This window comes from Kryptolebias marmoratus, linkage group LG1, assembly GCF_001649575.2.
Source record: "Kryptolebias marmoratus isolate JLee-2015 linkage group LG1, ASM164957v2, whole genome shotgun sequence".
Lineage (NCBI taxonomy): Eukaryota > Metazoa > Chordata > Actinopteri > Cyprinodontiformes > Rivulidae > Kryptolebias > Kryptolebias marmoratus.
The window spans coordinates 33,131,945-33,158,530 of record NC_051430.1 but is presented as its reverse complement, the minus strand read 5'-3'; the positions used below and the strand labels follow the sequence as shown (position 1 = coordinate 33,158,530).

General features: G+C 39.6%; 3 protein-coding genes across 8 annotated transcripts in view; 2 read left to right on the top strand and 1 right to left on the bottom strand.

Moving 5' to 3' along the window:
• The window catches only part of recql (RecQ helicase-like), a 20,482-nt gene extending 11,288 nt beyond the window's left edge, over positions 1 to 9,194 (bottom strand). For 2 of the 5 annotated variants that reach the window (XM_017426345.3, XM_017426347.3), the window contains exons 1-10: positions 9,086 to 9,194; positions 8,495 to 8,591; positions 7,737 to 7,804; positions 6,663 to 6,899; positions 6,397 to 6,576; positions 4,584 to 4,690; positions 3,206 to 3,404; positions 2,464 to 2,630; positions 932 to 1,013; positions 695 to 843 (exon numbers count right to left, since the gene is read on the bottom strand). In XM_017426345.3, the coding sequence (XP_017281834.1) occupies positions 695 to 843; positions 932 to 1,013; positions 2,464 to 2,630; positions 3,206 to 3,404; positions 4,584 to 4,690; positions 6,397 to 6,576; positions 6,663 to 6,899; positions 7,737 to 7,761 (1,146 nt within the window). In that variant the 5' untranslated portion in view covers positions 7,762 to 7,804; positions 8,495 to 8,591; positions 9,086 to 9,194. Of the gene's footprint in view, positions 1 to 694; positions 844 to 931; positions 1,014 to 2,463; positions 2,631 to 3,205; positions 3,405 to 4,583; positions 4,691 to 6,396; positions 6,577 to 6,662; positions 6,900 to 7,736; positions 7,805 to 8,494; positions 8,722 to 9,085 lie in introns of those variants that run through there. The other 3 variants (XM_017426346.3, XM_025008059.2, XM_037975802.1) reach the window with 3 other exon arrangements.
• Positions 9,195 to 9,225: 31 nt separating this feature from the next.
• On the top strand, positions 9,226 to 18,721 carry golt1ba (golgi transport 1Ba). Its single transcript, XM_017426350.3, has 5 exons — positions 9,226 to 9,361; positions 9,511 to 9,602; positions 11,733 to 11,911; positions 13,572 to 13,653; positions 16,129 to 18,721. The coding sequence occupies exons 1-5, from the start codon at positions 9,337 to 9,339 to the stop codon at positions 16,165 to 16,167; spliced, it is 417 nt and encodes a 138-aa protein (XP_017281839.1). The 5' UTR covers positions 9,226 to 9,336; the 3' UTR covers positions 16,168 to 18,721.
• Positions 18,722 to 21,858: 3,137 nt separating this feature from the next.
• Positions 21,859 to 26,586, top strand: part of spx (spexin hormone) — a 7,357-nt gene continuing 2,629 nt past the window's right edge. The window contains exons 1-3 of one of the 2 annotated variants that reach the window (XM_017426327.3): positions 21,859 to 22,306; positions 25,095 to 25,178; positions 25,288 to 25,345. In XM_017426327.3, the coding sequence (XP_017281816.1) occupies positions 22,301 to 22,306; positions 25,095 to 25,178; positions 25,288 to 25,345 (148 nt within the window). In that variant the 5' untranslated portion in view covers positions 21,859 to 22,300. Of the gene's footprint in view, positions 22,307 to 24,346; positions 24,387 to 25,094; positions 25,179 to 25,287; positions 25,346 to 26,586 lie in introns of those variants that run through there. The other variant, XM_025008073.1, reaches the window with a different exon arrangement.

The following is a 26,586-nucleotide window of genomic DNA, read 5'->3' as shown; positions in this document are numbered from 1 at the left end:
TGTCACTTCGAAATAAAGCTTGAAAAAGGTAAGAAATTAGATTATTTTTTCATATTTTTCAGAGAATAACTGACAACGTACGTAATTGGGGTATATCGTGATATATATCGTTATCGTGATATAAAATTATCCATATCGTGATGTAGGATTTTTTACATATCGCCCAGCACTAGTAGAAACAATGCCTCTGTTATGCTAAAAATGATCATTATAGTGACGACCGTGCATGTTTTGGGGATGGGTTGGAATTAATTCTTTTCATTTCCTTTATTTTTAACAGAAAAAAAATATTACATACAAATTTTCAAGATATAAATCACCAGTTTGAACAAATTAAATTTGTATTCAGAGGAGTGACTGTATTCATTCTGTAAGACTCATTAAGGTCAAGAAAAGTTTCTTGTGGATTCATTAAAAAAGTTTTTAAATGTATTGATGATAGCAAAGTTGAATATTGTTACAAATAAAAAAAAATATGTTTGAAATAACACTGACAGCAAAGAATACTCTTCTACAGTACAGAACTAAAAGAAACAATTACACAAAAGTGTTTCACTGTAAAGATGGTTTGTAGGGATTTGGGGATTTTATTGTAATCCATACAGGGGCCCAGAAGAAAATCTTTGGGAACCACTGCCCTAAATGTTTGCTGAACCTGCTCCAGAATGACCTGTGTGTGTGTTGAAGCCACTACCTGGATTTTGTTGGAGGTCCATTTGCGGTGAACCCGGGACTTGTCCTTGGGGTCCATGTTAGCATGGTAGGGATATGCTGAGACCCCTCGTTTCTGGAGCTCAGATGCCACAAGCTCAGCGTCCTTCTGAGAGAACACGTACACAATCCCTGTGGAAAACAGAGTGATGGATCCGTTTTAATCATCTCCTGCTTTATTTTAACATTAAATTCTAACGTTTTTCAGTAGTCAAATTACCCGACTGCTCCTTGTATCGACTCGTGATCAGAGATGCGATGTCACTGATGGATGCATCGCTGCCAGGCTCTTTGATACGAACCTGGAGGAAAACAAATGTCACAGGCGCAGTGAGACTCCCCTGTTTTATTTATTTGTAGGTGGACAGTTTATTACTTCCTCCTGACGCATCAGAGGTTTCACTGAGGCTGCAAGCGTTGGAGATCAAGACCAAGACCAGATCATGTATGAACTTGAAACCCAAGGGTACACCTCGAAAAAAGAAGGCCTGCTTTTTTTTTTGGGGGGGGGGATTGTTTAAGTAATTATATCCACTAATCTGCAGTAAACGAGTGAAACGGAGCAAATATCAGCGTGGAGTTCTTCCATGTTTTGACCAGCTATGACATGTTTAGGTGCATGTTGTCGTTTAACTGTTGGCTGTCCAGCGTGGGCTGCAGAGATAACTGGAGTCTGGTCTGATGCAGAGAGATGGCATCCATCCCACTTTGGGTGGAGCCACTCTTCTTTCTAGGAATATGGCTGATTTTGTTAGTATATCCAAATTATTAAACCCAGGGTCCAGTCCAGGAAGCAGATTGTAGTCTTACCCACCCAAACCCCACTGAAACAGGGTCAGCTCGCCCACGGCCCAAATTAAACCAACCAAACAACTTTAGAAAGATAAATCATAAAAACAAACACAATTACTTTACCAGAACAAACAAATAAAGCCATTAAATGCAGATTACTGAACATAGTCTCTGTTAGTTAATTATTTAATAACTGACCATCAAACTGATTTATTTTCTCTTACAGAAATCTGGTTATAAAAGAGGGTTTTGTGTCAAACTCAAGGCCCGCGGGCCAAATCCGGCCCTCTAGTCTGGGACAGATCGAGTCTCTGATTCTTATTTTGCTTAAAAAAACTGAAGTTTTCTCTGACAGTGACTTAGAAGCCAACAATATATAGTTTTAATTTCTGTATGATCAGGTTTTTGTTGAAAAATCTGTTTTAATGATAAAAACTTCATTTAAAAGCTGAGTGAGGCGTAAGAAATGGCTGCTAATGATGAGCTTTTTGAAGTTTGATCTATTTGTCTGTGTTCATTAAAGTCTGTTTGCTCTAAATTCTGTATATTCTGTAACTGGGAAAAGGTCATTGATATTTCTATATGAATGATTTGACATAATACATCTAAAACTAATTAATTTATGTAATTTTTAATAAATATTGATCGTGATTGGCCCTTGGCTCAGACAAAATTTTTAATTTTGGCCCCCTTGTGTCACTGGGTTTGACACCCCTGGTATAAATGAATCCACTCCTGCTAATAATCTATATTTTCATGTTCCTGGAACAACAGATCGAGGTGGAGTAGCTGCTGTTTTTCAGTCAGGATTATTGATTAAAGCTAAATCTATTATTAGTTATAATTGTTTTGAGTCTTTGAGCCTTTAGTCAGAGTTTTGAACTAGATCAGTGATCCTAACAGGACAGTTCAGTCTGCTTCTGAATGAAGAACATCACTGGATTCTGTGATCGTGCGCACCTCGTAGTAGAGATTAGTCCTGTTGAACGAGGTGGTGAGTGTGATTGGCTGCGAGACACACAGGATTTTTTCACAGTCCTTCAGGACACTGCTGGTTGCTGTGGCTGTCAGGCCAAGCATTGGCACACTGGGGAACTGCCTCTTCAGGATGCCCAAGAGTTTATAGTCTACAGAGGAAACACACAAGACGGATAAGGTTTAGCCTCAACAATATTTATCGCCCACTGCTGAAGACAAAAGGCCAGAAACGTGTTTTTCTCATGTCTCTGTGTGTCTGTTAACAAAAACGGATGAATTTGAATGAAACAACAGAGTCAACCCCGTTCAAAAAGGGGCTACAACTCAGAAATGTGCAGATACAGAGCAAAGGTTTGGTGTGGTAGTAGCTGAAAGGCATCTCCAACACATACTTTGAGCATAAATAGTTAAAATAAGTTAAAACTACATTGATTAACTTTGGAATCAACCAAATTTAAGAAGGGGGGGGCACAGCCAACTGACTAAGAGTCAGAGCTAAGAGTCATTTTCAACACATACTCTGAGCACTAACACATCATGCAATATTACATGAGATCATGCATAACATTATTTACAAGGCTTGACCAAATAGTTTATAACTCATAAAATGGTGTTAGTCTAAAACTCTGGCGTCTAAAACTACTTCAGTGATAAGTAAAGAGCTAACATCTAAGCCAGGTTTCCTCTCAGGAGCTGAAGCTTAGACTGGTTCCCTGAAACCCACCTGGTCTGAAGTCGTGGCCCCACTGGCTGCAGCAGTGCACCTCATCCACAGCGATCCGACTCAGCAGCTTCGCCTTGTAGGCTTTCTCCAGACGAGACATCAGCAACTTGCTCTTGGCGATCTTCTCTGGCGTGACATATAGCAGCTTGAAAGGACTTTTGGGATCAGTCATTCCTTCCATCACAGCCTTAGAATGCTCCTGAGTTTGATACAAAAAACAGTTTCTTTTTTAAAAAATATCACATTTTTGATTCCTACAAGACATAATATGGTGTTTTCTTAATAAAAAAAAAAGCTCTGTTTAAACTCAACCCATCTCCATTGGACATGTATTACCTCCAGCTGCTGAGAAACTACACTTATTTAAACTAATTATTATAGAAGAGACCGAACTGCCCTTTGGAGAGCTCATACTAATACACATTTTATTTGAGCACTTTGCTCTCAGACTGCAGGTTTACTTGTGGTTCCTAGAGTTTCTGAAAGTAGAACAGGAGGCAGAGCTTTCAGTTCTCAGGCTCCTCTCTGGTGGAACCAACTTCCAGTTTCTGCCCGTAAGGCTGCCACCCTGTCTATTTTTAAGACCAGGCTTAAGACTTTCCTTTGTGATAAATCCTATAGTTAGGGTTGGCTTGGGTTTCCTGAACTACCTCTCGGTTTAGGCTTAGACTGCTGGAGGATAAACTGACCACATGTGCTCACTCTTCTGTCTTTACGTTTTCCGTCTTTGTTCGATATTTGTACATGTATTTATTGTCTTTTTCTTCCTATAGGAACTACACCTGGACCAATCCTTCTGTGTTTGCCTAGCTCTCTTTCCTGTCCTCTAAAATCTCAGGCAGTTGGGGCATTTGGCCCCCCATCCTGGTTCCTATTCTTAATATGCACCACCTTAGAAAATACGAAGTTCTCCAAATACCACCATTATAAACAGAGTAGGAGTTTACAAGCTTCTGCTGAAATGTTTCAATCCGATTATCTTACATAAACAAACAAACTGCGCATAGACCTGAGCGAGCGGTCGAGGCGTTTATACTTGATGCGGTATTCTTCTACGAGTTTTGAACCGTTTGATCTCTCGTAGAGGGATCATATAAATGCTGATACAGGCGAACCAGCTCCGCTAGAGCAGCAAAATCGTCCATTTTAAATGGAGCGTGGCGAGGTAGTATCATCAAAAGGGAAGGTGCACGACGATGCGCCTTATATATATGACAAAAGTTCGAAAACGGACCATTCATTAACAGTACATCTTATAATCCAGTGTGCTCTATAGTGCGGATAATACAAGTATATAATATAATTTCCCACCAAGTTGAAGTTGACCTGGACACAGTTTGTCACATCGGTTAGTCTGACCTCAGCTGTCAATCATTACCTTGGTGCTGGATGCATTCAGCATGACGGCTGGAACATCAGTGGACTTCAGGTACATGATCTGGTCCTCCATCAGGGATACCAGGGGGGTGACAACCACTGTGAAACCTGACACAGGATATCAATCAGACAAACTGGAACATTTCTAAAGACCTGCTGAATGGTGCCAGAACTCACAAACACCCAGTAGCTTTCTTTTCTACAGCCTAGTAGTAATTTGGGACATAATTGAAGCTGACAAAATACTGACATTTTGATGTATGGCTGTCTTCAGCGAGTTAGCCACTTTCTAATAGTGTTCAAAAATGTAAGAGAATTTTTTTTTATCCACTATATACTGCCCTCAAAACTTTCCTTTACCATAATGCATTGTGCCCTAAGCTAACAGGCTAATGCTAACAACTGCAGCTGGTTTTTCTGATTTTCAGACCTGTTAAAAATAGCTTCAGTTTTCTTGAAGTCTGTAATAAAAAGTGTATCGTCTCCTCTGTGTGAGATGCAAAGAAATTACTAGAAAAGTGTGAACCGAAACTAGATGTAAAGCATTTCAGTCTAAATATAACACATAGGTTGTAAATCACAGTATACAGCTATAAAATCAGTTGTTCTGTATACAAATATTTTGTCGATCAGGGGTCCGTGAAACATTTAGTGCTGGGCAGCAAAAATACTAAAAAAAAAAAAAAAAAAAGGCTATATAAATATTTTTATTTCCATTTGTCTGCAGGGTATTTTATTTTGAAAAGCGCCCACTTCTTTTCATTATTCTTTCCTGTGCCTGAGTCAGTCAAGTTAGCCCTAGAAAAAGGGGGTAAAAAACTCATCCATGGGAAAGTTGTTTGGTGTAAAACCAAACTGTGATGCCAAAAAAGGCTGGAGACCGATGCTGTGGGTGAAATTAATTCAGAACTGTAATGGAGAAGTTGTGTGTTTTAGAACCGACTTGCTAAAATATGCAAGGCCTTCCGTTAAAAAGATGTAATCTGGATGGGAGTACATGTTCTAAAACCTGAGAGGCAGGTTTTTGAATTGTATGTTGAAAACAGGCTGCATGGTCCCTCTCCTCTTTAGCGGCATCTGTTGTTTCACGAAGGAATTTCAGTTTTTGACTTGTCTGACCACAGAACAGTTGTCCACTTTTCCTCTGCCTGATAGAGCTTTAAGCAGCATTAATGGATGGTACAGTGAACTGTGTTTACAGACAATGATCTGTGGAAGTGTTCCTGAGTGCGGGAATCCAGGGATGACTTCCAGCCTTGTCCTTTGCATTTAGAGATTTATCCAGGTTCTTGAAATAATTTAATGATATTAGGAACTGTAAAACTGTTCAAAGTCTTCCCAATTTTCTGTTGAGGAACATTATTCTGAAACTGTTTCACTGTTTTTAGACTGCCCATCTTTACTTCTGAGACATTCAGTTTCTCTAAAATGCTCTTTTTAGATTCGGTCCTCTTACTGACTTGTTGCCAATTAGCTTAATTGGTTACTAAATGCTCCTGCAGCTGCTTCCTATTTATACCATTTTTTACAGCCTTTTGTTGCCAACTTTTTTTTTAGATTTGTTGCCACCATCATATTCAAAATTACCTTATTAGAAAAAAAATGGTACAACTCTTTAGTTTGAACATTTGTTATGTTTACCATGTTCCACTGTGAATAGAATACAGATTTAGGAGATTTGCAAACGATTGCATTCTGTGCTTTTTTTTTTTTTTACATTTTACACAATGTCCCAACTTTCTTGAAACTGGGGTTGTAAATGAGCTTAATAAGTCACAGATTCACCAATCAAAAATCAATAAGCATGTCCATACCCTGGGAGCAGACTGCAGGCAGCTGGTAGCAGAGACTTTTCCCTCCTCCTGTTGGCATCACTAGGAACAGATCCCTGCCTGCCAGAGTCAGGTTGATGGCTCGAAGCTGCAGCGGTCTCAATTTGATAAGATGGAATGAGTCCCTCAGGTGCTGCTCCACCTCTTTGGACCAAGGAAAATCTACAAAACACAGGTCAACAACAAGACTAGGGTCATCAACGGGACTTATTACTGGCTACAGGAACCAGAGATTTATGGATTTGTACTTGTGCCATCATAGCGCTGCATCTCCTGCTTGCTCATCACCGGCTCAGCCCTTGAGGACTTGGAGGACGATGAGGAAGAAGAGGATGAGGGCAGTGCGGCATCGCAGGCCTCCTCCAGCTGCTGCAGCAGTGCGTTCTTCCGAGAGGTGAGCTGAGCCTGTTTCTTCAGGAGCTCTGCGACCTGCAGCTCCACGCACTGCAGCTCCGCCTCCACTGAGTCCAGCTCCACCTGCACGTCTGAAAACAAACATCCTCAGCTTTAAACCGATGTAAGAGAGGGCCACATAAAAGATAACAGGGTAAACATTATGCTGCTGATGTTTCTGGTCCTGGACACATATCCTTTATCTGTTGTTCAGTGGTCGGAAAGTGGCTCACATCATACTTTCTAAAAAAAGTAGGCTGCAACATTTGTAGTAAATTAAAATAATTAGGTAACTGTCCTGAACTTAAATAATATAAACATATATTTCTGAAGCTCACTCTTCCTCAATCAAGCTGCAGCCGTAGTTCAGCTGCAGACTAGCTGTAGTTCAGTTGGCGTTCGATAGACACTTTTAGTCTGAATCAGGTAACAGACGGCCGTTCTTGGGTGGGTCAGTGTGGGTCTTAAACATGCCCACAATGTCCTTGAGGATGTTCGAGGACACACACAGAAAATGTCCACTGGGACACACACAAGGGTGCTATAATGATTTCAGTGATATCAACTTCTTGTTAGGTGTTGGGATTTTGATTTTTCTTTTCTATTATTAATTTCAGTGTTATTCTCCAGAGTTTGTAATGTGAGGAATTATGACCTGCCTGGGTTCAGTCTTGAACATTATTTTAATGGTAGAACATGTGCAGGAAGTTGCTCCAGTGGATTGTGGGTTACAGTGTGTTAACAGGGAGGACTGTTTCAGAAACAAGTCCTCAGAGGATTCTTCATAACTTGGAGCTGTGCTTATGTAACTTTTGTAAGAATGCCACAGAGAAACCTCGGACTGGTTCATATCAGCATTATTCTGCTATTTCGCTTCACATTAAGCTTTACTTTTTCCTTTTTCTAATAAAACAAACAGAAATACTCACCATTAGTTCCACCAGCAGCATCCATGTTGTCACAAAAGGTACCCTCTCATAAATGATGAGCTGACTCCCTGGATGAGAGACAACTCTGTATTAAAAGCAACATTCACTTCAATTTTTATTGGGAAAATCTGCTTCTTTCAGCGTTTAGGGGTCTTCACAGCAAATCATCTGCTGCTATCTCATTCTATTCCAGCATCCTGCTCTGTCACACCTCTTTTACTACATCCATGAATTTTCTCTATGGTCCTCCTCTTTTCCTCCTCATTGGCAGCTCCAAATTAAACCACAATCCATCCTGTACACATGTCCAAACCATCTCAGCCTTGTTTCTCTAACGTTGCTTCCAAAGTGCTCAACCTAAGCTGCCCCTCTCATTTCACACACATGGATTCTGTAATGCTTTAATTGACTTTCATTCCTCTTATTTCACCTCTCTGAGCTCTCTGTTGCCGGCTCTCTTCCACCTCTGCTTAAAACTGGTACAATTTCTCAGTTTGAACTTTTGATACGTTTACTATAATACAATAAGGGATTTGCAAATCGTTGCATTCAGTTTTATTTATGTTTGACACAACAATCCCAACTTTTTTGGAACTGGGGTTGTAATCTCATTCCCACCTTGAACCCATTTGTTCTTCCTACTGCACCTTTGACCTCCATCTCCACTCAAATATCTACATTACATATTCATATTCAACACCAGCCACAAGAACTCAAACTCACTACAGTTCAAGTGTAGACAAAGTTAAAAGTTTTACCTTTGTTTAAGGCCCATCTGTCCGAGTCCAACCTGTTTCCTGAATGCAGAGCTGAGTATTTTCACCTAATCCCAATTAATAAAGATGAAACAGTTCACTGCAAACATATGGAAATAAATATTAGTTCTAATATTTGCTCTTTAGTTAGTACACCTGACTAAAGACTTGCAGAAACTCGTTGATCATCCTGGCCTTCTTGTTGCTGAAACCTCAATGTTGCTATAGTGGCAACAAAACACGCAAAGGACGATGTTCGCCCTGGATCAGGACTGACAGGATCTTTATGAATGAGTTTCATGTTTCTTTCGACTGAGCTTATTTTTAATGTACTGTATGAATAAAAGTTACCTACGTTGAATCAAAAGAGATAGCATGCCAAGTGCGGTTTAAATTAAAAGTGTCGTTCACACGCGCGCGTCAGTGCTGCCTGACAGACAAGACGGAGGGCTAAATGTAGCTTTCCTCCGTTAGGTGGCGCATTACAGATCAGCGTTCAGTAACGATTTAATCTGCTTTGAAATGTTTTGTTTTTTCTAACACAACTGTCCTCGTCGTTCAGACAGGTGTGTGTTAAACAGCTAGGACACCCACCTCATGTTTATTCGCTTCTAATATCAGCAGACTGCTTTTAAATCCATCAAACGTCGCCTGTGTTGAATTGAACGCAGCCTGGCGCTCTGTTCCGGATCCGGAAGTTCACTCACCGGGAGGAGAAGTGTTTCCGGAAGACGTGGCTGTTGTTTCAGTGGCAGCAGCTGTCATTCTGGGAAACACTTGAAGTTTCATTGCCTCTTGTTTTCTTTTTGTTTTGTTTTGTTTTCACCAGTTTATTCAGCGTCAAGATGATTTCTCTGACGGACTCTCAGAGTAAGTTTGTGTTTATTCCACAGAAACTGGAGGTTAAATGTATGAGCCGCGACAGGAGAGTTAGCTTTAGCTTCTTTTAAAACCGTCTTCAAACACCAGTCAAGATAAGGGATGTTGGGGATGATTGAAACTGTGTGTGTGTCCCGCAGAGATTGGAATGGGGTTAACAGGTTTCGGAGTGTTTTTCCTCTTCTTTGGGATGATCCTGTTCTTTGACAAAGCTCTCCTGGCTATTGGCAATGTGAGTATCATTGTAAAGTGATGTTAAACAGCTAAATGTTTATGTTATATCATTCACATGGCTGCTGATCAAACATAATGTAATTCTTATTGTTCCATACAGTCTTGTTTAAGGGTTTCTTATATCAGGTCAGGCTGAGCCTTAGAGATGAGGTGAGGTAGGTAGGTACATTTATTTATATAGCACTTTTCAGCACAAAGTGCTTTACAACACAAGAACAAAATTACAGACAGAGCTACAGAACATGAAACACAATGAAACACAAAAGCTAAACAAGATAAACCAAACTAAGTGTACAGTTTGGATAAATAATCTAAAACATGAGAATGCTAAGCTAATGATACCGAGCTTTCTAAATGGTACCAGACCCTCTATACGGCCGACATAACAATTACTAACTAAGGTCTAAACATGACTAAACTAAGGTTCTAACATTACCAAGGCCCGCTAAACAGCCAACATGAGAGATGCTAAGATAAACTAAACTAAGGTACGAACTCTAACTAACAGAACCAAGGCCCGCTAAACAGCCAACGGAAGAATTTCTAATATATATAGATAATCTAAATAAGTAGGAGCTCCGTCATCCGGGAGGAGCTCGGAGAATAGCTGCTGCTCCTTCGCATCGAAAAGAGTCAGCTGAGGTGGTTCAGGCTAGTTGGAATGCCTCTTAAAAGCATCCCTTTGTAGGTTTTTCAGGCATGTCCTACTAGGAAGAGACCCAGAACTCCCTGGAGGGATTATGTATCCTCTCTGGCCTGGGAAAGCCTTGGGATCCCCCAGGAGGAGCTGGAGAGGAAGGTCTGGGTTTCTCTCCTGGACCTGTTGCCTCTCTGACCCAACTACGGATAAGCTCTAAAAGATGGATGGATATATTTAAAAACGATATATAGTCCTTGTATTAAAGTGAGATAAATGTAACATCCAATAGATGATTTATAAAGAAGCCAACATACAGAAGCAGTGTTTGAAAGTACATCCTTCCATCTTCAGTAGGAATGAAGAAGATGGCAGCAGACAGCTCCTAATGTTCCCAGGAGTCAGCTACGGTGGCTAAACAGCTAAATGCACCCCAAACAGGGAAGGGCACTGCAAACACATGAGGGATGCAAACTCCAAAACACACAAACACAAAAAACAAATGCTGCGGTCGCAGAAAATAGACAGAAACAAAAGGAAAAAATGCTGCAAAAACACGAAAACCCCTAAACACCAAGTAAGAAAAGCTGTAAAATCACTTCACAATACAGAAGCAGCAGACCATCAGGGGGACTCAGTGGTGTCTTCCTGCCGTTTGACCCGATCCTGGCAGTGAGGTTTTCATCAGCTAACCTCTGGTTTTCCCTCCTAAACATGGTGGTTCGCTTAGGGACCATCAACAAATTACCGAACCAATGACACTTGAAAAATTAAAAACAAATAACCTCCATGTCATGTGAACTTCAGACCAAGAGTTAATGTGGAATTGTTTCACTAGACTGGACAAATAAGACACACCGAATTGCATCTGATTTTAAAGCATTTTGTATTTTTTATTAATATTTCAATTAAAAAAAAGTTTGTTTCTCAATAGCTTCCATATCTTTGGACCAGGTGATGAAAAACTCGAGATGAATTGTTTCATTAGGCTGGAGTAATAACACACACCCATCTAATGAAATGAAGAAAGATCGAACAGTTTGGACTCAGTTCTAAACATTATGTCCTCACAGTGTGAAGCATGGTGGTGGCAGTGTCATGCTGTGAGGGTGTTTTTCAGCAGCAGGGACTGGGAGTCTGGTCACGGTTATACTGGGATATCCTGAGTGACAACCTGTTTTATTAGACCAAATCTTCTCCTTCCAACATGACGATAACCCAGAACACACAGAGAAGACAACTCTGTGAATATCCTAGAGAGGACCAGCCAGAGTCCTGACCTGAACCCTGTCAACCATCTCTGGCTCCACAGATGATCCCCATCCAACCAGATTAGGACTGAGAGGATTTATAAAAGGAATGGCAGAAAACCTCTAAATCCAGATGTGCCAAACTGGTTGCATCATTGAGGCTGTAAATTGACAAAATTGTATAAAATGCAGACCCTGATTTTTGACAGTAACTCTGCCCCACCCTCGTCTTCCTCTGCAGATCCTGTTCGTAGCTGGACTGGCCTTCGTCATTGGGCTGGAGAGGACTTTTCGTTTCTTCTTTCAGAAGCACAAGATGAAGGCCACCGGGTTCTTCCTGGGGGGGGTGTTTGTGGTGCTTATTGGGTGGCCTGTCGTCGGAGTCGTCTTGGAGATTTATGGTTTTTTTCTTTTGTTCAGGTATGAGGAAGCAAAACAACACAAAACATGTTGGGCAGTTCAGGCAAACATCCCATAAGATTGTTATTTTGTCTTCTTAAAACAAGAAGTTGGGAAGAAATTTGTTTTATTGTAAAGAGTTTAAATTAAGAGATTAGCAGAAAACTGGACTGGACATAATGCACTAACCTACAGAACAGAAACAACGTTTTATTTCCTGTTCCTCTGGTTTGGGTTCTGTTTTAGTTTTACAAGTAAAACAGTTGAATGCACATCCAACAAAACAAAGTTCCTATTCTGTACACTAGGCTTTAAGAGTAAATGTGTCGAAAGGGATGACATAAGCACTGAAACACCGTTAGTAGCATTCAGCCATTTTTCTTTTATTTTCATCACAATTTTTGATTCACAGCTTTGAAGAGATGTATGCAAAAGAGACAATCTCAAAACATGTGGCTCAATCAGTATGAGTTTTTTGCAAAACATAAAATCAAAGAGGGAATGCATTCTGTCCACTGCCTTGCACGCCAGACTAGCTCTCCTGTGTTGAGCCATGCTTCTGTGGAGAAACTGTTGGTTTCTCTAATATAGAGGTCTGAACTGCAGACACCAAGTTTGTGTTTGGGGGTTTTGTCCTTAGGGTGGACCAGTCTCTGTCTGAGAGTCCTGTTGGGTTTGAAATGTCCTGGGATGTGTTTGTTTGGAGAAAATCCTTCTGAGTTTCACGGATACTCCCGCAACATAATGGATGACAGTGTTTTTTCATTTTGTTCTCTAGTTTTTGCTGCCTCCCTCATCACTGTGAGCTGTCTGGTCTTTTCTGAGGGCACACAGATTGAGTCATTCACAAGTTCCATCCTATTTGTGCAAAGAACTATCAGCCTTATGCTCTGACAATGTTGTCCATCTATCAGGTCCTAATGTCAGAACTGAATTATGGAGAACAGCATTTAGCTTTTTAACCCTCTTGGCATGGAACAGCCTACAGGTTCATCTGAAATTGCCAGACCTCATTTATTTTGAAGCCTTTTGTTCTTTCTTTGTATCCCTTTGAACATTGCTTTGTTTTAACCATTTCCTTTGTTTTTAAGGCACTGTTCAAATCTCTGTTTTGCCACGCTTTGCACTTTACATTAAAAACCAATCACATGGGTAAAATAATCATGTTTTATCCTATATTGCTACTTGTGCTGCTGACCTTTGACCTCTGTTGATTTTCATCTGGTTAAATAAGAATAAGGGTAATGAAATGTAAAAGATTCTGTAAAATTGACTGAATTGTAGGCATTTTTGTGTTTGCTAAGGTTGCTTACTGTGGCAGCCATCTTGAATCGGACTGACTCCGACAGTTAATCAGTTGTAGATGTACGTTCAGTGAGCTTTGTGTAAATCCATCCCATGCTTCTTGGGACATTTTGCCAACAGACAGACAAAAAACACACAACAGCTGTAACTTTATCTTTTCTTCTAATAAAATGATCTCAGTCTAAATCCCTGGCATGAAAGGCGGCGGACGATATGCATTCCTTCAAGGCCTTTTTTTTTTTGTATTTATCTTTTCCTTTATTTGTTGTAGAATTATAATCTATCTGCTGTTAAAGGTCCTGTTGTTGTTGTTCTGCTGGGTAAATGTCAGTCCTCTTGTTCCTGACTCCGTCTCTCCTCCCGTCCTCGCCTGCAGGGGCTTCTTCCCAGTTGTCGTAGGTTTTATCAGAAGAATACCGGTTCTGGGCTCCATCCTGAACCTGCCGTTCATCAGTGCAGTGAGTACGGCTCAGTCATGGCTTCGCATGCAGCATGGCTCTTGGACTCTGATCAAACACCTCAATCACAACAGAATCATAATTATTCCGACACTGTGCAAATGAACACGACGCTTCAGAACAAACTGATGGTTTCAGGATCAGCTGGGCTCAGATTGCACACATCCATGTTTTGCTGCTGTTTGAGGTGATAACGTCTCTGTCTGTTCTCACTTTTTAAAGCCTTCCTAAGGCTCTGAGGACAATCAGCAGCAGTGGTCAGTCGCTGCCGATTTCCCTGCATGATCCAGCATGTGACAGTGATCAGAGGACTAAAACTTTACACCCCGTCATCATGGACATGAATCATGAATTTTACATCCGTTGTGTTTCTGTTTTAAACTTGTACAGTGTTGTGTAAATTTCTTGAGCCGCCTCTCATTTCTTTACATTTAGAGACACTCATTCGGCTGCTGCTTCTTTCAGTTTTTGCCCTTGTTCCTAATTATTTTTCAGAGGAACTTTGACCTTAACGATGACTCTGACCTCCTAAACTCAAGGGATGAACCAGTGTTGCGTAGACTCATAACAGAACCAATTTTGAGTAGAAAAGCTAGCCTATTTGGGGAAAATGTAACTGAAACCTGAAATATTTGATCAGTTGAACTGTCAGCATTAGCTGAATAATGTGAAGAGTTGAAGTTATAGCACTATAATAGCTGAAAGACTGCTGAAATCTGCTACAGAATTTAACAGTGAGTTGAATAATAGCTGATCTTTCAGAGTTGAAATATATGAAGGGAAAAAAAAACAAGAAGAGGAGATACAAGGAGAAGGATGAACACAAAAAGCAAAAGGATTAAAAAAAAAGCTAAAGAATGAAAAGGACAAAAGACACACCGAGACAAAAAGAGACATGAGGAAACATAAAAAAGACACGTAAAGACATTAGGAAGCAAGATTTCTTAAAAACGATACACATCGTTTAGATATTAACTGGAAATTTAATGCTTGATGGTAAATGTTGTTGTTTCTGACTGTAACCTGTCTGCCCCCCCGACCCCCCTGCTTGTCCTAAGTGCATTTGAACAAAATGGCCACAAAAACCAGTCTGTCTTTAAACTGCCTCTTACTGTCCACGTCCACGTCCCACATAGATGTGAGCGTTCAGAAGTGAGACAAGCTTTGCAGAACTGAAAGAGGCGTGGAGCAGAACTCCGCTGTGATGATGGGAGCCGTGCACATTAAACGTTCCCCTCAGAGTATTCTCCTCAGTAATGTTTGTAAGAATAATTGTTGTTTTTTTTCTGTTTTGTGATTATTTGGAGCTGAAATCCAAATGACAAATGGGATTAATTCAATTCAGTTTATTTATATAGCACCAAGTCAAAACAAAAGTCATCTCAGGGCACTGTACAAAACATTCACATACATTATAAAAGCAAATTAGTCAAAGTTATCTAAGGTTGAATTTCCCATCCTGAGCAGCACATTGGTGACAGGAAGAAACCTCCAGCAGAACCAGAACCAGAACCAGAACCAGGCTCAGGACGAGCAGCCACCTGCTTTAATCTGCTGGGGTTTGAGAGGACAGAGACACTGACGCAGAATGACTGGTTTTTAATTATTTGGACAGGCCTAAGTTTCACTTAGAGAGCAGCCAAAGTCCAACAGAAAGTTTGGGGAGCACTTTAAAATGTTGCAGTGAAGTCCAGATGATTGGAAGGACTGAGAGCTGGATCAAGAGTTTAAACACGACTGCACAAGTAATGGTCCTGTAAAAAAAAAAAAACAACTACTATAATAATAATCCTGAAAGTTATGCACTAAGTTGCTTATTTGAAGCTGAGCTGCAGCTGAATGAAAAGACTGAAACGTCAGTATTGTTATTCATGTCCATGAAAACATCTGCCTTTTGTAATTATTCACTGTTTTACTAAACTTTCTGGGCCGACACCACAGCTGCACTCAGAAACCTATAAAATCCTCACTTAGGTGATCATTTTCTTCTTTTTTTTACCTTGTCAAGCAAAAGGGTGGACGTACATTTACACTTCTACTTTTTGAGTCAATCCAAACTTGGTGTGGTGATAGCTGAGATTAATTCAGAGTACATACTTTGTTTAAAAGTCTGGTATTACCATTGGCATCCACCTGGTTTGCACATCTCATGGACCTCTGGGTGGATTTTATTTAAGCACTCAGAAAATAATAATTGGACATACATCTATGATAGAATAACTTGAATATAACATCCTAAAATGTGCAGATATTGAGCTAAGATGTGATGGTAGCTGTGGTGTGTCCCCTCCTGTCATGCATGCTTCACTTTAGACCCTCTGAAGTGTAAAGTTCAAACAGGAGTTTAATCTCATCTGCATTTAAAATGTCCTTGTTCTCACCTTTGTCCATCCCATCATGCTCTATATAAGGGAACTAAAACCAATCACTGAAATAACGGTTGTTTTTGTTGTTTTTCTCTTTTTCTCCCCCCAGTACGTGGACAAAGCGGGTGAAAGCAACTCCATGGTATAACAGAGACTTTTTGTCCCCAGGAGAGGCTGTTTCTTGTTGAAAATCCTTCAGATGTCCCTCTCCAGCAGCCAAAGAATGTTTCTGACTTTACTTCGCTCAGAGGTTCCTGTGATGGACCGCCTGCCTCTCTAAAAGATGGACTTCCTCAGGTGGTTACAGGAAATATGTCCCCTCTCTTCATCCAGTTCTGTGTGGACAGGAATGATGGACGACTCGTCACTGACAGTGTCAGAATATCTGACCTCCTTTGTGAAGCTGACATAAAAACGACAATGTTATATTTCTGTGCCAATGCTTTAACTTTATCCTTAAATGTTTCGTCTCATTGCAGTTATCCTGACACCTTTGTTTCTGTCTTTAAGTGAGCTGATATTTCCTTTGTTAGCTGGCTAAGAATGCTTCAATATAAATTATTTTTAAATATGTACCTCCCTTTATTTCATTCTAGTGTTTGTTTCTCACCAAACTACAAAGAGCTAGTTGTTGTAATGCCTACTCCACGGTGGTGGAAGCTTGGTGTTCTCGGTTAGCTGAGAAGCTAACCGCTAACAACGCTACTGAGCAGCCAGGAACATGTGTGGTCAGCTAGCAGCGAACAAATACAAACAAATCTGTCAGCATCTGGAGCACATTTTGTAAAAGGAGCTCAACATACTCTGACTGAAGTTCTAAAGAAGCATTGGTCAGATTATCGTCTCAGTAAACAGGCTTTATGGAAAACTACTTTTAATGATGCTAATTATTTTGTAAAACAAACAAACCATTCAGAGATAAATAACCTACTTACCAGGTGGACGTTATGATTTCGTAAAAGGTTTAAAAATAGTGAAATGGTGTTTGGTTGCATTGTTGGGGGTCCAATCCCTTATAATACAGTTTTTTTTATTGAAATTTTTCTTTTTCTTTCATTTCTAAAGCCAATTTTATTCCTCATTTGGTTTCCAAGTTTTTCCTTTAGCAGCTAATAGATGGAACTTTTTTATTTTTGTTTTAGAACTTCTCAAACTGAGATCATTGATTGATTCTGGCTCTGTGGACAAATACAGCACGAAGTGGTTAGCACTGTTCCCTCCCAGCCAGGTGGTCCTGGGTTCAAACCCTGGGTCGGACCTGGGGTCTTTCTGTGTGGAGTTTTCTCTGGGTACTCCGGTTTCCTCCCCCAGTCCAAAAACATGCATGTTAGGCTTGAAAAAGGAGATCTCAGTGGGACGTTTTGACACTGATTTCAGTCAGCAGCAAACCTACTTTCCATTGATAAAATGAGGTCATTTTCTGTCCGTCTTCCCTGCTCCTGCAGCTTTGTAACACATATGTTTATGTGTCTTTACTTTGGACCAGAACCAAAGTAAAGTTCTAGCAGTATCTCCTCATCCAAAGCAGATTTTGTCCCTGAACCGTCCCACTTTGAGGTTTTGAACAACCAACAGGATTTAAAGTTAAAGCACCACTGATTGTCACACACCTGAGTGTGCGAAATTTGTTATCCGCATTTGACCCATCCCCTGTGCCGCGCTCGGGAATCATTTGGTGACAAGCAGGGTGGCAATGGGTCCCATTTTTACAGTCTTTGGTGGGGGTTGAACCCACGACCTCCCAGTTTCCCAGTTTCAGGGGGGACACTCTACCACTAGGCCACTGAGCTGCTGTTTTTGAGTTTTCTGCTGTTCGTGTGCACGACAGCGGAGCTCATTTTCTCTAAAACTGCAGCTCTCTGAAGCAGGGTCTCAGAGAGGAGCTTTTCAGGGGACTCCCTGCAGTGGCGTCCAACAGACGGCTGCGGTCAGTAGCTGTTCTGCACATGTACGAGCAGATCAACAACAGCAGTAAACAGTGCTGCTTGTGCTGCTTGTAGCAGCAACACAACCTCACTGTCAGTCCGTGTATGCACCATTTTGGATGCAACCGTTAAATGCTCCAGACTGAGCGCCTGTCTTGTTGAACGCTTGGCCTCTGTGTTGCCAGATACACGGTAATTACAGTTTTAGGGTCAAGTCCCCCTCCTTTTCTGTTGATGTTCGCCAATCAGAACTAATCTTACAACCTCCCCCTCTGAGAAAGCACAACTCACTGAGCACATATGATAGTTTCAGACAAAATACAATAATTTTAAAGTGGTAGAACGATAGTTTGACATTTCCTATCTGGCAACCCTGCCTTGAAACTACCATAGATTCTAGGAGCGCTTCCGTATCCATGTAAATGATTTTTGTTTTGTTTTTTTCTTGTTGATTCGCCACAATAAACAGAAAAAACACTAATGTTTCCAGAGATCGTTCTCGTGTAAACAGAGGTTTTGAATCTTTTCACTTTCAGCTCACAGCTCTCATTTCCTGGATATCAGCTGCAGCAGCTCATTAACATCAACAAAAACTTTTTAACTACTTTCTGAATTATCTCTAGACCTGAGCCAAATTATAAAATGTATATGTGGATACTTGCTCCCTTTGAGCTGAGAACAAAATAACCTGTATTTAGTTTTTTTTTTGTTTGTATTTTAAGTAGGTTTTACAAAGCCTTTACAACTTCACAAAGTTAAATAAAGTAGTTGTGCGTCTCCTATGTGATTTATTTTCCTACAAAAGAAAAAAATTAGGGTAAACATCATACACACATGACTCATTTGTATAAAAGTAAAAGGTTTGACAGTTTTTAATTCGTCCAAGTACAGAGGGGATGAATTTATAAAAGAGGTCACTGAAATAACTTGAAACTGACAGAAGTAATAAAAATTGTGAAAATCAACTAATGAAAATCAGATTTTGCTTCTGAATTATCCAATTATTCATTATCTGAATTTGTTTGGGGGGGCACTTAAGATACAGTCAAATATACAGTTGTAAAATGAAACATTAATTATTGTTGTGGCCAGGTAGACCGGTTGCAGAAACGCACTGAATGTATTTCTCCATCTTCTTTTTAAGATCGTTTGGTTCAATGACTTATATGGATATAAGTGAGATTATATCCATATAAGTCATTGGTTTGGTTATTTCTCAATCCGCGCTATTTTTTTCAATTCATTATGGCGCTTGGTTCCACTTCCGGGTCACGCGGTCAGGTGACTTTTACAACCAATGACATTCATTCTCGAATATACGTCATTGCGTACAACACTTTTATTCTCTGTTTTATAAAAAAAATATAGAAACAAGTCACTAAACATCTAAAGTGGATCCAGACACAATAATAAATAAATAATAAAATTTACCTCGTGACCACAGGGAGAACGGGGCACGCGCTGACGTTCAACGTTGCCATGGAAACGTGTAAACAAAATCTGGATCAGTGTAACTACAGTATTCATAAAGATTTTTAATGTGTTCACTCTGCAGGGTGAATAATGATGAGTAAGTTTCAATGTACATCAAATATGGGTAAAGTTTTCTTTATTCCACAGATTTAGGATTTATTTATTTAAATTTATTTATATTTATTTTGTAACTCTTTATCCACTTGGAGCTGATCAAACTAATTAAGTGGCCTCTGAGGGTGACGGATGGGGTTTTAAAGCAAAAGGGGTGGTTATATATCTACACACCACTCCTTCAGTTTTAGTTTTTAGAATTAATTAACAGAAGATCTTTCCTTGTTTTATCTTTGTTAATATGGAGTATTAAAGTAAAATTATTACATATAATCAAATTAGAAGTCCAGAAAGCTGTGTACCTGTCTTGTCTGTTTTATTTTACACAGTTAAAATACAAAAATGCTCCTGTTCCTGATGTGTGTGTGTGTGCGTCCTTTTCTCTGACCTAATTATTAGATCAGCCTGTTTTCATGAGACACAGCTTTGACCCGTTGGAGGATTGTTGTGAACAAAAAGCGCAAAATAGATACTAAGCAACACACATCCTGTTCTTTTTTAACAGAAAATGTCATGCAAATTGTTCAATTTGAGTGGTTTGAGCAGTTGTCCTCCAATGAGACAGTTGGAGGTTTGATTCCACATGTTGAACTCCTCGTTTTCTCTAATGTGCCCTATCGATGTATGAATATGATCTAAAAGCACCGATTAGGCTTTACAGAATGGTTTAGAAAGTTAATCTGTAATTTAGATTACAGATTAACTTTTTTAGATTGAGACGGGTAAATGAGGGCAGATTGTGTTTTGAGTGGCCTGGTTGGCTAAAAAGGTTCTATTTAAGTACAGTCCATTTTTCCAATTACTCACCATTGTACTAATGAGACGGCCTTATGAAAAAAAGGCGTTTAGTCCTTCCTACATATTAACAGCTCAATGACCCAAACACCGTTAGAATCATGGATGGACATAACCTTTTAAAGGCATAAATGCATAATTTTGCCTAAATAAATGGTGAATATGTAGCTAAAAGTAGCATAGGAAGACAAAATTAGAGTTGTTGAAGTAAATTTCAAAGTGAACAATGTTTTTAAGAAATCAGACAGATCTTAATGTATTTATTTGGGGAAAATATTTGTAAAAAAAAAAGTTTAATATTTTGAAAGGTGTAGAAGTTACATTAAAAAAAGGGAGCGCAGCCATTTCCTACATGAGCTAAATGTTTGGATGTGTGAACGGCTAAAACAGCACAATATATGTAAAAGTAATTCAGAGGAATTAATCAATATCCATGAAACTGACCTAGTTAAAGCTGTTTTTAAAAACATGTTCATGAGATATTTTGCTAACAGATGATTACAATGTGGTTGCTGGTAGTTTGAATCTGCTGCACCAATGCAGTGAAACCTGTTTGTAGAAGCAGTGCAATGTTTCAGTTCCCCACATGGTGGTGATCAAGGAGTAGTTTAGGAGTGTTCATCAATCCAGTGATGTCTAACTTATTTTTGACTTTATTCCTTCCTGATACGGGTGGCACAGCGGCACAGTGGACACGGAAAAGAACCCTGAGTGCAGACTCATAATAAAGGAAATAACTAATTTATTAAATAAACAAAACAAAAGCTGACGTGGCAGAAACAAAAACCAAAGGCACGAAGAACAAACAACAACCAACAGACGACAAACAGAACCGACGACTAATGGGAGACATGACCGGGTATTTGAATACTGAGGATAACAAGGGAAGTGGAAACAGGTGAGTGGAGATGATGATGGACAGGTGGAGATGGGCTGGCAAGGAGGACAAAAGAGAGACGGAGGAGGAGTGATAACAGGGCACAAAACAGGAAAAAACCAAACTGAAAACAACAACCAGAATAATAAAGAACCCAAAACCGAAAACACAAAAATCCAAATCCTTACATAAAAAGACGTACATCCAACAATTACCGTCTGAGAGTTTCATTAAAACCTGTCCAGAGGTTCATAAGATATTTTGCTAACAGACAGATCCTGTCAGTTAGTGCTCGGTCATGATCAACATGCCACATTTTCCAAATATCTGTAAAACTGACTGAGTTGGAGCCATTTTTGTGTTTTCCAAGGTGACTTGGCTGTGGCAGCCATCTTGAGTTGGGGTCTGGGGTTGCAAAGGTTCTGGTGCAGCCCTGCCTCGTCTTGACAGTATTATCTTGAGAAGTAAGCTCTAAGCCAGGGGTGGGCAATCCTGGTCCTCAGGGCCACCATCCTGCATGTTTTCCTTGTTTCTCTGCTGCAACACACCTGATTCAGAGGTTAAATCACCTCTTCATGTTCTGCAGAAGCCTCTTAATCAACCATTGATTCAGATCAGGTGTGTTGGAGCAGAGAAACAAGTAAAACCTGCAGGATGGTGGCCCTGAGGACCAGGGTTGCCCACTCCTGCTCTAAGCATTAGTGACACACTGAATGTGGATTGACAGGATCTCGCTGCTGATAGTTTTGTATTTGCTCCAGTGAACAAGCCTTGTTCACTGGAGCAATTGATGTTTGCACCTTGTTCAACAAGGTGCAAACATCAATACCTGAAGCAGAAATACTGCAGCTCATTTCACATTTGATCCTAACGTCTGCAGAATATGACTCCTGGCAGAAACATTTACACTAAACAACATATTGATCTGCGTTTCTGTTAACTCACTCCTACTCGTTTCATCAAATTGGCATGACCTATCGCTGCTGGCGTGGTTCAGGAGCACCGAGGGCCCCCACCGCCTCACCCTGCAGGTATAAATGCTGGTTGGGAAGATTCAGCTCCAGCAATTAGCCTGATCCACTGACTGCTCTGGCACCATGAATGTAAGTAAACTTCCCAAAGATTCTCTGATTGTATGTGCATCTCTTCAGCCTGTTTTAACTCGTTTAACCATTTATATATCAAAATGCCCAGCTGATACAGGAGATGGGTGCTATTACTTTTATACTATTCACAACATTTAACTTTGTTCCAAAATGCATTTAAATCTCTTTAAACCTTTCAAAGTGTGCTTCATCAGATTTGATCCTTTATGTCTTTTTATGTTATTTTTATCCTTTCATGCATTTTTTTTGTCTCCTTAGTATGTCTTATATTCCCTATTTGTGTCCTTGTAAATCTTTTGTCCTCCTTCTTATGCTTCCTTAAGCTTCCATATGCATGCCTTATTTCTTTTTTCGGTTGTTGTTTATTTATAAATTATTTTTATCTGCTTTCTTTTGGTCTCTCGCCTCATTTTGTCTTTTTTTATGCATCTGTTTTGCTGCGTATCCCTTCTTATGTCACCTTATATGTCCATTTGTGTCCTTTTTTGTATTTTCCTTCTATTTTGTCTCCTTCCTTTTTGTCTTTTTATGTTATTTTTAGACTTCTTAGCCAAGGTTTTGCTAAGATGCCCTGCCACAGGGATGTTTTTTTTTACCTCTACCATGGTAATTAACTTGTTTTCACCCAAGTCTTCCGACTCTGCCTCTTAAAATGTATGCATGGTGAGCGGAATAGAGAGCTATTTAAAGTTTTCCATGGCCTGTTTTCTCTTTCTGAGTAGCCATTTGTCTAAAATCAGTTTAAATTTTATCACATTTTTGGTCTGTTTTTCTCCCATGCGGATGATTCCAAAGATATAAATGAAAAATTCAAGAGATGCATGACGTTCATAATACTGTAGATCTTTTTATTTTTCCATATGCATATGGAAATACTGAGTTATGGAGTATTAAATTTAATGATGTGCAATTTAACACTATAAACACACATTTGGTTATATAAATTGTAATACAACAAACTAGGTTTACAACTATAATATATAAAGGGCTGGGGGGAAAAAAACAGCATTTTGATTGACTTTTGACTAGAACAAACATTAGATGAAAATGTGCTAAATAGATCTAATCTTAATCAAATTATCTGAGGACTTTAAGGTGGTAGCAGTAATCTACATTACTATTTTACCATAACAGCTTCTTCTCGTAACATGAAGTGACTTTAAACCATGTTAGGCTAAAGGCAACCATCATGTTCAAAAGCAAGTTATTCCCTTTATTCTACCTCTGTCTTTGTCACAGTTGTTCTCCTCTTGTTTTGTTTGCTTTTTTCACCAGAGAGTTTGGGTTGTTTGGACCTGATTGTTGCAGGAAGATGTTATTATTTGATAGGTTTTACTAGGCAGTTAAAATATCTGGTAGTTGTTCCATAATATAAACAGTACTAACTAGTTTTAGTACAAGAATAGGGAAACTGTAGGGGCTGCACTCTTAGCATTTGCCTATACCAGGGGTAGGCAATCCTGGTCCTCAGGGCCACCATCCTGCATGTTTTACTTGTTTCTCTGCTGCAACACCTGATCTGAATCAATGGGTGATTAACAGGCTTCTGCAGAACACGAAGAGGTGATTTAACCTCTGAATCAGGTGTGTTGGAGCAGAGAAACAAGGAAAACATGCAGGATGGTGGCCCTGAGGACCAGGATTGGAGACCCCTGGCCTATACCGGTGATGCCACCGACGGGTTTTTGTGACATCAGCGAGAGGATTTAAGTATTGCTGTGCAGGGTGTTACTAATTCAATGAATTCATCAGACATTGAGCTAAAATTTGGCGTGGTAGAGGCTGAGGATCATCCGAGCCACACGTGGTGCAACTGTCAGAATCTGGGAGTTTGTTTGGTAGCTTTTTGTGTTTATTCTTTGTTAAGCTAAATTCTTTTAACTTGGGCAGCAGGCAGGGCATCACTGTCAGCACCTTGGCGAGTCGCAGAGTGTGTGTGTGTCCCGTACTTAACATGAGTCAATCTCTGGGCAGGCTTAATTTTGGTTTTATTTATTTGTCTCGTAACTCTGTTGGTTTGTTACAGTGCTCTCTACTCAGCATCAGATAAACATGGAGGCAGTATTTGGACAGAAGTGTAAGGATTGGGTTTTGTTTTGTTTTCTTTTGGATTTATTTTGCTCTTGTTTGTGTCTTGTGCTTCATTCATTATTCACTTTCCCTCTGTCTGCCCCTGCTTGTCTGCCACGCCCATCTCCACCTGTCGGTTATTGTAATCACTCACCTGTGCCCACTTCCCATAATCAACCTGATCAATTTCTCCACCACACCGCTGGATCATTGTTGTTTCTTGTTCTGCTCCTTGCCATGCCCTGTTCCTTTGTTTGGATTGTTGTTATTGTTTGTTTTTGCTGCCACGTCAGCCCTTTTGTTTATCTGTTTGTTTAAGTTAATAAATTAGTTTCTTTTAAAGTCTGTCTCCCCTCGCCTTGACAAGAAGCTGGTCATTCATGACTTAATTTTAAAATACAGAAGCCTACAGGGAAATATGACCCCTGCAGGGAGGATGAAACAATAGAACATGTTATATTAAAATGTGATGTTTTTTGCTGTATCGAGTGCTCACACCAAGCCATCATTGGCAACCACGACGTTTCAGCTCTGATCTTTAAAACGCCAGATAAAGCTGCAGTTTGGATGTTTTTAATGTCTTCTCATATGAGCTTTTGGCTACTCTTTCAACAATTTTATTTACTCTTCTGCTTGTTTTACCTTTTAACAGTTATTTTCATGGAAAACTCTCGTTATTTTTGTGTTTCCTTTTCCTGTTTGTCTAACACCACAGGGTTTGAGGAGCATCACGTTAACCCATGTAATGACACTGTTACTGCTGACTTCATTTATCTCCCAGTCATGGAGCGCGCCCAAGGTAATTCCCTTCACACAACTATCCCCTGATCACTGAGTAGTGTTCATATTTTGGGAAAATAAAATAAAATAACCAAACTGACTTACTTTTTCTTTGGTTTCCTGTTCAGGGCTCGTTCCAGAGGAGAAACTGGACCCCACAGGCCATGTTGTACCTGAAGGGCACACGTATGTGTTTCACGTCTCACTGATTATGTCCTGGATTTAGAGCTTTAAACTTAAAGTATTACAACATAAAATGTGATAATTAGAAGTCTTGCCTTCTTTGAAGGTATGCAAATCACCCAGCGCCTTTTATGTCTGAATTTTAAATTAAGATCATCTTATGATGAGAAGGAATAAAACCTTGTAAACGACGTTATACATAATCTCCTGTGAAACTGCAACATCTTGCCAGATGTACTATTGCTCAGGGTTTGTGTTGTGAATACCTCTCAGATCTTAGCTCAGGATCTCTAAGACTGATTGAGTTTTAACCATATTTGTGTTTCTTAATGTGAAATCAGCTGCAGCATCTAGTGTGACTGTACTATCACTGGTAACTTTCTGAAAGTTTCATTAAAGTCTGTCCAGTTAATTGTGAAATATTTTCCTAATAGACAAACAGATTTGACAACAACAGTTAATGCCAAAGTTTTTTAGCAAAACTGTTGCTGTCACGATTTATTATAATAAGAAACTAGGAAAACAAAAAGCTCATGAGGCAGCAAAAACCTACTAACAAACAAAGATGTCTCACCATTTAACAGCCAAGTGAGGGAGGTAGACAGAATAAACAACAAGGAATGGAAACGGAGTGAAAACACCTGGATGATGACAAGAGGAAACAGGATCCAGTTTTTGTATTATTGAATTTAAAACAATCATTCTGACAGCAGATCATATATTTTATTAGAAATATTACATACATTATTCAGAATATGAAGGATACAGGACCTAATTATGCACTTTTTAAAATACAGAGGCATAATACAGGAAATTATAAAAAATGGGAAAAAACATAAACAAATATAAGTGAAGCTAAACTGATTAATAGAATTTAATTACATTCAGAAAATAATCCATCGCGAACCACACTCCAGGCCAGTTGGTGGTGGTAATGCACACTTTCAGTTTTTTTTGCCAACATCCAGTAAAGTCCAGAAAAACAAAAAACTGAGGATGGATGGAGTAGGACTGAAAGGCAGGGAGTGGCACACAAGGAACAAATATAAACACAGACAAACAAAATATCATAACAACAAAGTAGTGCTGGGCGATATGAAACAAATCCTACATCACGATATAGATAATTTTATATCACGATAATGATATATATCACGATATACCCCAATTACGTACGTTGTCAGTTATCCTCTGAAAAATATGAAAAAATAATCTAATTTCTTACCTTTTTCAAGCTTTATTTC